The 15,021-nt window shown below is 43.0% G+C and overlaps 1 protein-coding gene across 1 annotated transcript in view; it reads right to left on the reverse strand.

Annotated features, from left to right (window-relative positions):
- The window catches only part of LOC132488182 (cytosolic carboxypeptidase 4-like), a gene marked incomplete at its 5' end in the record, with an annotated part of 68,954 nt that overhangs the window by 22,521 nt on the left and 31,412 nt on the right, over positions 1-15,021 (reverse strand). The window contains 7 exon segments of the mRNA XM_060096121.1: positions 580-728; positions 2,738-2,824; positions 3,056-3,139; positions 4,892-5,472; positions 6,520-6,636; positions 12,229-12,296; positions 13,263-13,428. Of these exon segments, the coding sequence (XP_059952104.1) occupies positions 580-728; positions 2,738-2,824; positions 3,056-3,139; positions 4,892-5,472; positions 6,520-6,636; positions 12,229-12,296; positions 13,263-13,428 (1,252 nt within the window).

Here is a 15,021-nt window from a genome sequence, read left to right on the forward strand (position 1 = left end):
AGCCACTAATACATTAGTATGTGAGCCAGCAATAACACGCAGAATTTCCCATTTCTAGAAACATTCAAAATAAATATGGGCTACTAGTCAGTCACTGTCCCTTGAACGCCCCCTCTAAAAGTGCCACAGGTATTCAGGAGAATTTAAACTTTCTCCAGAGTTTTCTGAGAGTGTAACTCGGTGTTGTCCAATGGAATTGTGCCGTTTGCCTGTCTGTGACAAATATCAACAGATCAGTACATTTGCTTCTATGGGTTTTAGGAGGTGGAGAGAAGGAATAAATGAGAGGGCTCACTGGCCTCAAAAAGTTCAAGGTGGGGCAAGGGAGGCAGGAAGCGGCGGAAAGTTATGTGAGGTATTAACATTTCATAGCACAGGGAGAGTTTCAAGCTTCCCCTCCCATAGTAGCAATTTACCATACGTTGGCGGTCGTCTTGCCATACCTGGCAACCAAAACATGTCAGCCCGACTTCAAACCCTCTGCAACCCAAGCAGGGCTTCTGATAATAGTTCAAGCACTCAAAAGTGACATCATTTTTGGTGTTATTGAGAAAGTCTCTATTTCCCAAGAGCTCATACCATAATTGAACTGGCTGTTGGCCTTCTCACAGTTGATAATGTTGACGCGATAAGGGACCGCATCCCTCATACCGCTCACCTTGAAGTAGAACCACTGCTGGTGCTGCATGCTATTCACATCAGCATTGATCAGTAAGTCGTACTCCAACCTGCAAAGACAGAAGCAAGATCAGAGTGTTAAAAGCCTTTAAGAGAACTTCCAACACTGAGAAATCTATACATCTCAGGTTCTGGATGATGGATGTAAGATCCAGGATCTTGGTTGGCTGGTAAGTTATAGTTATCATCCTTATCTCACAATGTTGGACAGAGGCTTTGGAAATTTAAGGAGGGGGGAGCAGTGTCCTGGTATTAGAAGGGTCAGTTATACAACTATAGCCTATCTTTTTATTAAATGGTAATGAAGTTTCTGTCCAGCTGGAAAAATGCAAGTGTGCTATATCCCAGAGAAAATGTGGTCACATCTGGTTGGATATGCCATTACTATTTGATGTTAGACATGACTTCTGAGCATCAGTCTCCTCAAATGAAAAATAGAAATAGTGTCTAGGGACTTCCCTGGTGGCACAGTGGTTAAAAATCCGCCTGCCAATGAAGGGGACATGGGTTCGAGCCCTGGTCGGGGAAGATCCCACATGCCACAGAACAACAAAGACCATGCGCCACAACTACTGAGCCTGTGCTCTAGAGCCTGTGAGCCACAACTACTGTGCCTTCGTGCCACAACTACTGAAGCCCGTGCGCCTAGAGCCCATGCTCCACAACAAAGAGAAGCCACCGCAATGAGAAGCCCGCACACTGAAATGAAGTGTAGTCCCCCACTGGCTGCAACTAGAGAAAGCCCGCACGCAGCAACAAAGATCCAACACAGCCGTAAATAAATTAATTAATTAATTTTTAAAAAAAGAAATGGTGCCTAAACTTGCAGTACTGTTTGTAAAGATTGAGTAGTATAATATATGTAAATCCCCAGCAAGGCAACAAACATGAATTAGACTAGCAATGAAAGATTTGTCTGTTTGTTTTTTCCCTTTTTAACTGATTTAGTTTACATGAAGTAAAGTACACAGATCTTAAATGTACAGCTCAACGAGTTTAAGCAAATTCATCTGGATACACCTGTGTGACAACTCCCTGGATCAATATGTAGAACAGTTCCAGCACCCCAGAAAGTCCTTAGGTGTCCCCACACAATCACTATGTCTCCAAAAAATTACTTTTTCAAGCTTGAGCAACAGAATTAGCAATAAAGCTTTGACTTAAACATTATCATCAGGATATTTCATTTTCAAAAATATTCTTATCCTATCCCCTTGGCATGCTCTTTGAGTTGCTCTTCTAGAAAGGGCAATGGTTTTGCCCTGATTCGTTCATACTCTCCTACTCTGGCCCTCTGATTAAATGGCAGTGTATAGTGAGATTTGTGGAAGGGGAGAGCTTTGTTGAAGCCGTAGCAGAGCAGATGGTGTCCCACCCCTCCCACCGTCACTATAAGCAACACACTCTAACCACTGAACTCACCATACAATGAATGAAGCTATAGTTGGCACCATAGGGACACCCATGAGAACAATTCCAGGAAGTCTATGACCCTCCAATTGTCTGCTATGCCCACAATGCTCTCTCTAAAAAGTGATCATAAAAAATCCTTGCCTGTAAGTAGGTTTGTTTTCTGTCATTTGACTCTGTCACCCAGACCACAACTGACGAGTTTAGGATTCTACACTCTGGCCAAAGGCAGATATAAAGAGAAAGACCTGAGTAAGGCCAGGAGCTTAGGCACATCCTGGACTGCTCATTTTCCCACTAGGAGATTCCTAATCAGGTCTTCCCTCCTGGATCCTTGGAACTTGATAAATGAAGAGAATAAATAATAAAAGCGGGAGCTGTAGGAAGAAGAAGCTGAGATAGCAAACAAGAAAGAGAAGGAGGCTGAGGAGGAATCTTAACATGCCTGCCTTTCCCTTCTCCATACCAAACAGCTCCACTTGTATTTGTTATATGTTGGGCTTCCTTGAAATATTTCACGTACCAAAAAAAATGACTTACCACTCACCACGTCCCAAAGAGGGAAAACTTCGAAAATGTCTCCTTGGAGGGGGATACAAAACAGGGCTGAGCCATACTGAGTATGGCCCCTGCAGCTTTCCTTACTTACTCACGCACTTGGATGGCTTTGCGAAGATTTCCAGACTCAAACTTGGAGAAGAACCGTAAGCAGTCAGAAGTCGTGTCTTGCAAAGGCCTGTAATGAAATAGAGAACCTTTGAACATAGGACTTATTGCTATTCTTGGGCACAGTTTAACATTTCTTAGAGGTAAGCTTTCTCTTACAGATCTTTAACCCGAATTTTCACTGTGTTGATTTTAGGAGAAGGAATGGATTATTAACTTAAAATATTCTTATGCTCGTGCCATTAAAAGGATATTCTATACTCCCACCCCCCTCATTCCACTGATGTTCAAGACCACCTACCAAGGCTCATCTAGACTGAAGACAACTTTATTTATAATATCGCTTGGCTGGATGAGCCTCCGGACATCCTCAAATATTTTGATCCTGGAAAGGAAAATTGAAAACATTTTAAGGGTTGGCCCTCACTCCTTACCCCATTCATCCTATGGTCATGTGAGAAGGGCCTTGGGACTCATCAGAGAATTATGAAAGAAAAATGTAATCATGATCCAACCTTGAGCTGAATGAGTACAAAAAGCACCACCCCTCCTTCCTTTTCTTCTTTATCAAAAAATAAAACTACACTGAGCAGTAGGAATGTAGGAAGCAGTGATGCCAGATTTTCATTTTAGGAGGATTCTCGACTCAAAGGAGTTTTGTCAAGAGCATTTGGGCTGAGGGACTTTGAAGCCTCTGGTTGTGTGAATAAGAGGGCCCTCTGCACTAAGACACTTTTGAAGGAGACATTAGGATTGCTGATGGTCTGGGAGGCTCCAATAAGCCTTTGAATTCTTGTGTCATTTATAGTCCTTGGTTCTGTTTGCTCCAGAAGACTATGGTCAATCTTCTCTCTGAGAAACACCAATATCTGGGAGACTTAAGTAAGAGGGAGGAAGGATACCTAAGGGATATTTCAGATTCCCTCCTTGAATTTCTGATCCAGGTCTCTGGGGCGGGGAGGGGTAGGAGAAGGGGGAGGGAAAGTCAAAATGAGGCCTAGACTCAGGGGAAAGATGTCCTGTCCAGTGGGGAGCTGTTGCTGGGCCAGCCCCTGTGGTGTGTCTCTCAGGAACTTGAGCATGGACATAAGGTCAGAGGGGTGAGGTCAGAGATGTCAGCCAGGAGACCAAGTGGAAGCAGTTCTTGGGATCCACCATCAATTTGCTGATGAACTTGCTAACAGTTAAGAAAACTTACTGCTATGCACACTTTGCTCCACAGACTTAGTGTATGCATACTTAGTATATTTTCTGGGAAAATAGTTTTCTCCTTGAGTTCAGTAATTTTCTTTTTAATCTCGCTATGCCTATCCAAAAGCAAAGCTCCGTTTCATGCATCCTGGGAATAATCCATCACACAACATTTCTTCCCTGCAGGATGCATTTTTTTTTTCCTTACTATCCTCAGTGATGCAGCAAAACTATTCCCCAAGCCAAGTCAGGTTCTATAAGGTTGGGACTGTGGGATGGAGGTCCACCACCTCCTCTCATTAACAAGAGATCAGATTCCAATTTGCAGTAAATGAGAAAAGTGATCCCAAATAATCCATACTTTTTTTTTCCTGAGAACCTTCCCTTAAGGAATGATCCCAGTATTTGGAGAAACTGGATAATCTTTCCCTTTTGTAGGATTTGCAATGGATACGGGCTAAGGGGTTGCATTAGAATCGTCTAAGAAATTCTTTTTGTGGAAACACATGTCTACCACCACCCTACCCTTGGCTCTGAAATGTCCTAGTAGGGAGGCAAGCTTGTATATTTGGCGAAAATTTCCTTAAGGTTTTTTTTTTTTTTTTTTGGTTGGGGGGCGGTACGCGGGCCTCTCACTGTTGTGGCCTCTCCCGTTGCGGAGCACAGGCTCCGGACATGCAGGCCCAGCGGCTATGGCTCACGGGCCCAGCCACTCTGCAGCATGTGGGATCTTCCCGGACTGGGGCATGAACTCGTGTCCCCTGCATCGGCAGGCAGACTCTCAACCACTGCGCCACCAGGGAAGCCCTCCTTAAGGCTTTTAACATGCTGCTCACTAATGCTCACTTTTCTGAAGATAACAGAATTATCTGTACAAACCATCCCACCTACAAAAATACTAAAGAAGAAAAAATATATATAGCTCCCAAGTTAGTAGCACCATCACCTTTGGACTCCACATTTACGTTCCAACACGGACTGGGCAGAGAGAGGTGGACAATGCCCCCAGAAATCAGGAAATGCCATCATTGTGAAGTCAGACACAGATCCGGTTCTTCTAGCTTTGGCCATATAAAGATAGGGGTCATGGAAGGCGATATGCGTCCGATGTGTCTGCAGGAGCTTATCTATTAATTCAGCAGTTTCTCTAGGTCTAGTGGAATTGGAAAAGGAGGCACTTATCCTTGGGCAGGAAATCGCATCTATGTCCCAAGCATCCTCTTTGAAGGACACCTGAACGTCTGAGATTTCACTTCCGGAAGAACCTATCCCAAGACCACTGGATTGTGCATTTCGGTATGGGTTCATTCCAAGTCCTTTTTTGGAGGTTAGATGTATGTTGGACCTCCCCATCTTCACTCTGCTCAGAAGGGAGGTCTGGACAGGGACTCCTCTTTCTTGTCCCCAGGAGATTTGGTCCTTATTCAGGCAAAGCCCTTTTGGGGAGGCAGCAGTCAGAACGTGGTGGTGACTGGCACACCGAGTCTCGTCCAAGTTCAAACCACCTCCAGGGTTGGGCTCCAGTGCCTGCAGGTTAAAAGTGGAAAAGAAGACGTCAGTGTTTCTGTCCAAGTAGAGAATACAATCTGATCCCTGTCCTCACTCTCTGGGCACAGAGCTAAGCATACATCCTGTGCACTGGAAAACTTTTTCCAAAGTCAGTCAAGGAAAGACTAAGCTTCAAGAGTCAAGGAAATGGCAGAATCCTAGAAACGCACACGTGGAAGGGGCATTTGGTGGGTCTAGTATGAGTCTATGCAGTACATGAAAGCCTCCTACAACACCCCCAAACATTTACAGCCTGGTTGAATGACTCATTTACAGAAACTTCCCTGTATCCCAAGGTGGTTCCTTTTATTTGAGGATCATTCTGATTGTTGAAGAAAAATTCTTTTTTACTCTGAATTAAAATTTCCTTCCCTGAAACTTTTACCCACCAATGCCTTTCTGCTTTCTAGAGTGAAATACAGTATGTCAGCTCCCTTCTATAAGTGATTTAGCGTGTACCCTTAGATATGGCCAAATTCATGGTTTATTAAGAATCATAAGAAAATAATGGAGGTCCAAAAGCAGGTCTAAATTATGAGGGAGCAACAGCAGAAGAAGCAGCAGCAACCAACCACTGGATTAACCTGACCAGGTATAAGGTGCTTGATTTGTTTCTGCTAACAACGAAACCCTAGAATCAGGCTGGTCACCTTCAGAAAGCCATCTCATATAACCATCCCACTCTCACAAGAGAATGATTAAGTCACCATGAATTTTCACTTGCTTTCTCAGGACATGAGAGTAAGGCACCTTGCCCACCAGACAACAGGCAGCAATGTGAACCTTCATCCTACTTCCTTCCGAGGTGATGGGTGTCAGATTGTATTGATAGGACCCTTGCATGCATCCTACCTCTGCCACCTTCTCATATTTTTGTTTAGCCTTTTACTTCCCTCTCAGAAAGATCCCAGAAGCAGAATGCTAAAGATGAGCAATGCTTTCCATCTGGAGGCCAGTTTGGATGCCCAGGGTCTGCAAAGAACCCATTAGCATCACCGAGGAGTAGAACCACGGCATACATTCTACCTCAAAACTGCAGAAGAGCTCAAGACACATCGCCTCATATTGCATCAGTTCCTCTTCAGGTCAATCAAGACCAGGTTTGGAGCTCAGTTTGTTCACATCTGTTTCCAAGGCATCATCCTACAATGGCACATTCAAAAAATATGTTACAATCAGGAGAGCCATCCTGAGAAATATCGAGACAAGCTACAGATGGGACTTTTCAGAATCCTGGGACACGGTTTCCTTGCCTCCAAGTTATAGTGCTAGCCTAGTCAAGGATAATTTAATATGTAAGGTTGTATTTTTTAAATACTAAGAAAGATTATAATTTTTCTCAGTGTTCATGTTAGTATTTATTAGCCTTCATCATAAATAATTTATGTAAAATGAGATGAACTATGTAAACAATGAAGCACAATAGCAAAGAATTGTTTTTATCTCATCACCACTGTCTTTGCCATAACTGTAACTGTTGTACCTATTCATCTATCTACCTATTTAGGCCACTCTTTTCACAAACGTTTAATGAGCCCCTACTATGAGTGGGCACTCTCCTAGGTACTAAAGACTCATTGATAATTGAACAGACCAAGGTCCATGATTCCATAGAACTTGCCTTCTAGTGAGAAAAGGAAGACAGTAAGAAAGCAAACAAATGAGCAAGGTAACTTCGAACAGTGATAAATGTCATGGGAAGAATGAGAGGTGGTGAAGTGATGGTGAGTGAGGCTGGGGTACAAAGAAGCTAAGGAGGTCACTTTTTTTTTTTTTTTTTTTTTTGCGGTACACGGGCCTCTCACTGTTGTGGCCTCTCCCATTGCAGAGCACAGGCTCCGGACGCGCAGGCTCAGCGGCCGTGGTTCATGGGCCCAGTCGCTCCGCGGCATGTGGGATCTTCCTGGACCAGGGCACGAACCCGTGTCCCCTGCATCGGCAGGCGGACTCTCAACCACTGAGCCACCAGGGAAGCCCGGAGGACACATTTTAACAATAACGGCCAAAAAGGCAAAGACTTGGGGGAAGAAATTACTAACAGAAAAAGAAAATAAAAGCAACTTAAATTTGCTTACAGAAAGAAGGTGGCTGAACGTATACCCTCATATACAAGAATTCATACATATAACTGAATCACTGCTGTATAGCAGAAATTAACACGTTATAAATCAATTATACTTCAATAAAATAAATTAAAAAAAATTTTTTTTAAATAGAAAGTGGCTGAAGCATAAAGAATAAGAGGAAGACTGTAGGAGTCAAGATTCCATACGCAGGTATGGTGCTGAGCCTTCCAGGCTCTGGGGAGGAGGTCGTAACCTCCTACTATACCTTTATCCCTTTGTACATTTAAAAGTTTACCGAATCACCACCAGCCTTTTCTTCATTGGGATGAATAATACCAGACCTTTTATTTCTTCTTCTAGATCGTCATTTCATAATAGTTTAACAGTGATGGTGACTCTCCTCCAAACACTTCTGTATTTTTCAAAGGTTATAGAATGTTACAAAGAAAGGACATAGTTCCATCTCTTCATCTTTCTGTGCCTCTCCCAGATCAAGTTTCCCTAATAAAATGAAGGGGGAATCCACCCTATAATTTAGGAATCTATTTTGTTAGTAAAGGAAAAACCTGATAGTCCTGAAAGCCTGGCTTATTCTTCCTGAAATCAAATAAATGTGGAAAATAAATGTTATATTCCTGGGCTTCCCTGGTGGCGCAGTGGTTAAGAATCCGCCTGCCAGTGCAGGGGACATGGGTTCGAGCCCTGGTCCGGGAATATACCACATGCCCCGGAACAATTAAGTCTGTGCGCCACAACTACTGAGCCTGTGCTCTAGAGCCTGTGAGCCACAGCTACTGAAGCCCGCGCACCTAGAACCTGTGCTCCTCAACAAGAGAAGCCACCACAATGAGAAGCTCGTGCACCGCAATGAAGAGTAGTCCCTGCTCACCGCAACTAGAGAAAGCCCGCACACAGCAACGAAGACCCAACGCAGCCAAAAAAATAAATAAATAAGAGGGTTAACATAAATTTTTTTTAAAATCATTTAAAAAAATGTTATATTCCTGATTCAGGGGATAGAGTGCAATATTCCATCCATCTTCTGCAATTTTCCTCCAAGCTTTAAATTAAAAGAAATATAGATCCCATGAGGTTGATATAAGGAATTTTTCAGATACAGCGCATACCAGGCCCAAACTCCTTAGCCTGGTATTGGAGATCCCAACACTTATCCTTTCCAGCTTCATCTGTCAGATCTTCCTTCCTTTCACCATCTCTGCTACAGCCTCAGCCATGCCCCAAGGTGGCACCAATAGAAATGCAACCTGCCAGGCATTGAGAAGCATCTCCCCACCAACAAGTAAGGTTGGTACGTCTGGAATGAGGAGCGTCAGGTAACCCATGAGCTTCAGCCTATCTAGGTGACCTACTCAGCCTTAGAGCAGGTGTTAGCAAACTATAGCCCACTGCTTGTTTTTGTAAATAAAGTTTTATCAGATCACAGTCATGTCCGTTCATTTATATACTGCCTGCGATGGCTTTCTCAGTAATAACAGCAAAGTGGAGTACTTGTAACAGAGACCATCTCTGGTCCTCAAAGCTTGAATCTTGGCCTCTGAATCTCCAGGCACTCAAGCAGGTTGTCAACTACTTCTGTATTTTATAAACACCCTTTAGAAATACCCTTATATTTATTTAGGAGTGGACCAGCTTCTCTGTTCTCACAGCAACCCAGAGAAGCTTCATCATTTAGGATTTTGGTACCCATCTAACCCAGATAACTCCCTCCCTCCTCAGGTTCGACCCTTCCAATATTGACTTTCCCCAGCCTTAGATTTGAGTTCAACACCCTTTTGAAGGTGCCGATTCAAACTCTGGTAAAGACAATCCCCAAGTTTACTAGACTGAATTCTTTGAAGATAAAAACTATGTCTTATTTGCTTTTGTATCATATTAACTTCCCTAGGAACTTAGCATGCCGCCTCACATATGGATCATATCCAAGAAAATACCTGAAAGAAATAAAAAGTTTAAGAGGAGGAAAGGAGGGAAGAAAGCAAGGAAGAGCTTGAATTCACCCTTTCTGTCCTCCTCTTCTTCAGAGTCTGTCCAAATCTAATGTTTGTGTTCATTAAGAAAAAAAAACCAAACATGGCCAACTTCTAGTCTATATTCGTTGTAAGTTTCTCTTTCCTTATGATGACATTCACAGTTTTCAATCAAAGAACAGCACCCAACTATACACTCTCAAGACTCTTTACAGATATAAGTTCCTTTTAATCATTCTTTCTAAGAGGCTTCTCCCAATTGTTAACTAAGATTTTCAAAGGAAAAGGCCACAAGTTAAAGGTCTGCGTCCATTCTCTGACCAGAAATAAATACTCTTGGCTTCTTGCCCACATAACTTGCAGCAAATGCTGTTGGGTTCTCCAGGGGAAAACCCGGTTCCCTGTCTCCTGCTATACCCCAGAATCAAGCCCTTACTCTGATGTTCCTCTGTTTCTCTATAAGGCATGCTCGCACACTTACTTCTCACCTTCTCCTCAGCTCCAAGGCTCTTGACGAATTATTTCCAGGCCCTCACTTATTTGTCTTATGCTTCCTTCCCAGCTGGATTGATTTATTTGTTTAGATTCCTCTCCACCCCAACCCACCATCATCTCCAGAGTCGGGGTAAGGAGACGGTCTGAAAGCTCTCCCCCGACCCCATGCTGTGTGAAGTCGAGCACCAGCCTGCAGCTTGTCCCTCCACATCAGATACAAGAGGTGACTGATGCTACACATCAAACATTCAGTTATCAAAGAGCCAGCAAGAGGGGTGGGAAAGTGGCATTAATGAATGACTGCAGCAGCACAGTATTATTCAAATAATTCAGCACGTTCTCCATAGGCCTGCATCGGCAAGTCACAGCAGAGAGCCAATTTGCTACTGATGACTTCAGAAATGATTCTATTTATCAACAAAACCCCGAGCACACCAGAATAGCAACAGCAGCCTTAACCTAGAGACCTGGCTAAGAGGTAGTCCCTCTATGTCTGCTACTACCATTAGCAAGGTGAGTGATTATTATGACAGAGAACGCAAAAAGTCTCTTTCTCCCTAGGCAGATGTGTACACGGAATGGTATGTAAAAAGAAAGGAAGAGAGGGAGGGGGAGAGGAGGATGGATGGATGGATAGTAGATAGATAAATAGACAAGTAGATAGATAGATAGATAGGTAGATTTTTTAATCCAGATTTCATCTCCAGGAATGTCATAAAAGGTAGCATTTACTTCTCAGTCTTATTTTGCAGATGTCAAAACTAAGGAACTATAACTTGAAGGGACTTGTCCAAGTCGATGTCCACCAACAGAGATGGAGACAGAATTATAACTCGTAGATAAATTATCATTATTCTAGAGCAGTGGTTCTTAACCACAGGGTGATTTTTGCCCCACACGGATATTTGGCAAGTCCCAGAGACAGTTTTGATTCATGACTGGGGGGCAAAAGGGTGGATGTCACCAGCATCTTGTGGATTGAGGTCAGGAGTGCTGCTAAACATCGTATAATGCACAGGACAACCCCCCATGACAAAGAATTATCCAGCCAAAATGCCAAGGTTTAGAAACCTTTTTCTAGAAATGCTGTCAGTAAACTATGCCCCACTGTGTGCTTTTGTGGAACACAGTCATGCCCTATTGTTTACACATTGTCTATGGTTGCTTTTGTGCTACACCATCAAAGTTGAGTTGTTGTGACAGAAACTGTATGGTCCACAAAGCGTAGAGTAATGATTATCTGACCTTTCATAGAGAGTTGGCTGATCTCCATTCTATAGCATAGGTTATTACTGAGACTAAAAGGCACTACTTCCTTGCTGGCCAGGATACGTGCCATACAACCCAAAGGAGCACAGTTCACATACTCCAAGGTAAATGGAATTGTACAACGCAGTGGTCCTGTGTATAGATTGGGTAGATAAGAAGAGTGACTTACAAAGACAGTGGAGATCTACTAGAAAAAGTTTCCTAGGAAGTCTTTCCACGGTCTCTTTGCCTGAGTATCCTTCACATTCATTAAATACACCAACCCTAAATGTCTACCTCAGGCTTATCCTGATGGAATATTAGTGCCTTGATAATAGATAGCCTCTGACTTGACGATGGGATTGTACTGGGCCTACCAAGACAAAAATGACAACTTGGAAATCAGTAACAGTAGCCATCATTTAGTGAGCATCAGTATCTGCCAGGACTTAAAGTGGAAACGCAAAAGTCCATCCTTAAAATTTACCCTGGGCGGGACTTCCCTGGTGGCACAGTGGTTAAGAACCTGCCTGCCAATCCAGGGGACATGGCCCGGGAAGATCTCACATGCCGTGGAACAACTAAGCCCATGCACCACAACTACTGAGCCTGCACTCTAGAACCCGCGAGCCACAACTACTGAGCCTGCATGCCACAATTACTGAAGCTCACGTGCCTAGAGCCTGTGCTCTGCAACAAGAGAAGCCACCACAATGAGAAGTCCATGCACTACAATGAACAGTAGCCCCCGCTCACTGCAATTAGAGAAAGCCCACGGGCAGCAACAAAGACCCAAAGCAACCATAAATAAATAAATTAATTAATTAAAAATTCTGAAAAAAATTTTACCCTGGGCTTAGCTGAACATAGAAAGGGACATTTTCCTTTGTAGAATTATGAATGTAGAGATCATTAGAAGCAAGGGCTAGTGTACCTACTTCCTCTTTCACATCTTCAGAATCTGAGTCTTTGTCCTCTTCTTCGTCTCCATCATCTTCAAAATCTTCTGAGTGGGAAAAAAAAAAAAACAGAGGTGAAATGGATGAGGCTTCCCCTTTGCCTTGGATTGAGATTCTCGCCACCCAATGCTTAGTACTTCCCACAAGTCAGGGGCCATTATTAAGTGTACAGGATCCCAACACACGCTTACACTTACCAGATGTGTAAATCACGCGCACATAGGTACGTGAGAGCACTATATCATGACGTCTAAACTGCTGTCCCACACTGAATGCAAAATGAGTGCAGAATAAAATGACACACGAATACCATTCTGGCTTCCTTCACCCAATGTAGAAGTATTTACGCAACTAACATTGCCAGAGTTTAGTGATCACATAGATGCCAAAGCTGTTGTAATGTAGACAGCACTTTGATTGATTCCCTAATTTTAATACGAAGGAACTGATTTAAAACAAAAGTCCACAGAAAGCACCCAGTGTCATTGTGACAAGATGATGCCTATGGAAAATCTGTTCCCTGGAAGGAGGACAAGGTTGAAAAGCACTAGTATCTTCTGACAACAAAACCTTCTCGGAGATTGGATAATCATACTTTCAAGTATTCTAAAATGACTTGCATGGGGTGGCAAAACAGCAAAAGTTTGATTTCAATTTCATCCTGAGGGCAAATTAATTCCAGAACCAGTCTGTATGGTGGAGGGACTCCATCATGGGATTGCAAATAGATTTTTAAAAATCAGCTGAGATGACTCTACAGGCATTCCATAGCTACCAGGCAAAGTGCCAACAGTTAATAATTAAGGACAAAATTAATAAGCTTGGTATTATGAAAAACTAGCTTTCCCATACATGTCTCTAATTACTTATTAGATAATCACAGTTGATCTGTTAAAAAAATTGATTCTACTTTCATCCACATTCCTCTGAAATATTATCCAAATGCAAAAGTTCATCATAAAGCTCATAACTATGAGCAAAATAAGTACAGAAGAACTACCCACATACTTTACCTTCAGTTAGAACACGTGGAGGTTCAGAGGTGGTGCTTCCAGGGACTGGGAAGGAATAAGCACTGCTGGCTGTGACCAAGGGAAGTGGACTCTTAGGGTAGCATTGCCTCAGGATCTGAAGCACAAGGGAGATGAGAGCCTCCAGACTTTTGTCATCCAGGCAGTTCTGAACAAAGAGAAGATCATATCAGACACTGACATCTTGTGTGGAGTCCCTTTGCTATAATGTTATTTTAAGTAATGGATTACACTCAGCCTAAATGGACAGTAATAGCCTTAATGTAGAACTTCTAATCTGAACATTCTAATGTAGAATTTTGTCTAACACAGGATCTGCTTTGGTCCAGTGTGTAATCTGCACTTTTATTTCTCTTTTACAGCTAATATATTACTGGAATGAATTTAGTCTGAAAATAGACTTCAGAGACTTTCAAGGGATGCTGCACCTAAGGTAAAACATTGTCCAGAATAGCTGAGGGAAGAGGAGGTAATGGCATCTTCCTTCAACCATCCATGTGTTGTGAATTATTGCCTAAATTAGAGAATGAGTAGCTAAATTGATAGAAGTCTTACTTTTCTCTTTTAGCTATGATCTGAAGAGAAAAATATCAAGGAAAAAGATAAAATATGAAATCAGAAGAAAGACTAAGAGAATCCCAAGTACCTAAATCAAATAACATGCTTCTTCTCAAAGCCCACAGTGGTGATCTCTCTTGGTATCTACACAAAGCAAAGAAAAATTGGGTTTGCAGATGTAACATTTTGATACTGATGGAACATGACAAGACCCTTCTTTTCAGACACTGTGAAAAATGTAAGAACAAGTTTACTAAATTGAGAGACAGAGAGTTGGGAGTAGTCAGTATGTCTTTGGCAAAAATATGGCCATTTTCTGCAGTCCCTTAGTAAATGTTTTGTCTACTGACTTGATACAGAAAGTTAACTAATGTAAGCCTCCAGTTTGGTATTCCTAAGGGGTTTCCATTAAGCTCTAAGGCCAATAAGTCATAGTAGGAGATATGGAGGATGCTTAGAACATGCCACAGAGCAGTGACTGTCTACAATTATGCCATGCGTGGTACCTCCAGGCCCACATGGGCTGCTCCACAGGAAAGAACATGGAGGAAAAACATTTCATAAAATTTAAGCCATGGATTCACGCTACCCAAATAACTCCAAAGTAAAAAAAATGTAAGCCAACTTTCAAAACAGAAATTTCTTAATAAAATCAACAATGCTATTTCCAAGGAGGAGCTTCAAGATGGTGGAAGAGTAAGACGCGGAGATCACCTTCCTCCCCACAAATACATCAAAAATACATCTACACGTGGAACAGCTCATACAGAACACCTACTGAATGCTGGCAGAAGAACTCAGACCTCCCAAAAGGCAAGAAACTCCCCACATACCTGGGTAGGGCAAAAGAATAAAGAAAACAGAAGAATAGGGATGGGACCTGCACCAGTGGGAGGGAGCTGTGAAGGAGGAAAGGTTTCCACACACTAGGAAGCCCCTTCGCGGGCGGAGACTGCAGGTGGCGGAGGGGGGAAGCTTCGGAGCTGCGGAGGAGAGCGCAGCAATAGGGGTGCGGAGGGCAAAGCGGAGAGATTCCCGCACAGAGGATCAGTGCCGACCAGCACTCACCAGCCTGAGAGGCTTGTCTGCTCCTCTGCTGGGGTGGGCGGGGGCTGGGAGCTGAAGCTCCGGCTTCGGAGGTCAGATCCCAGGGAGAGGACTGGGGTTCGCTGCATGAACAGCC

Source organism: Mesoplodon densirostris, chromosome 4 (genome assembly GCF_025265405.1).
Source record: "Mesoplodon densirostris isolate mMesDen1 chromosome 4, mMesDen1 primary haplotype, whole genome shotgun sequence".
NCBI lineage: Eukaryota > Metazoa > Chordata > Mammalia > Artiodactyla > Ziphiidae > Mesoplodon > Mesoplodon densirostris.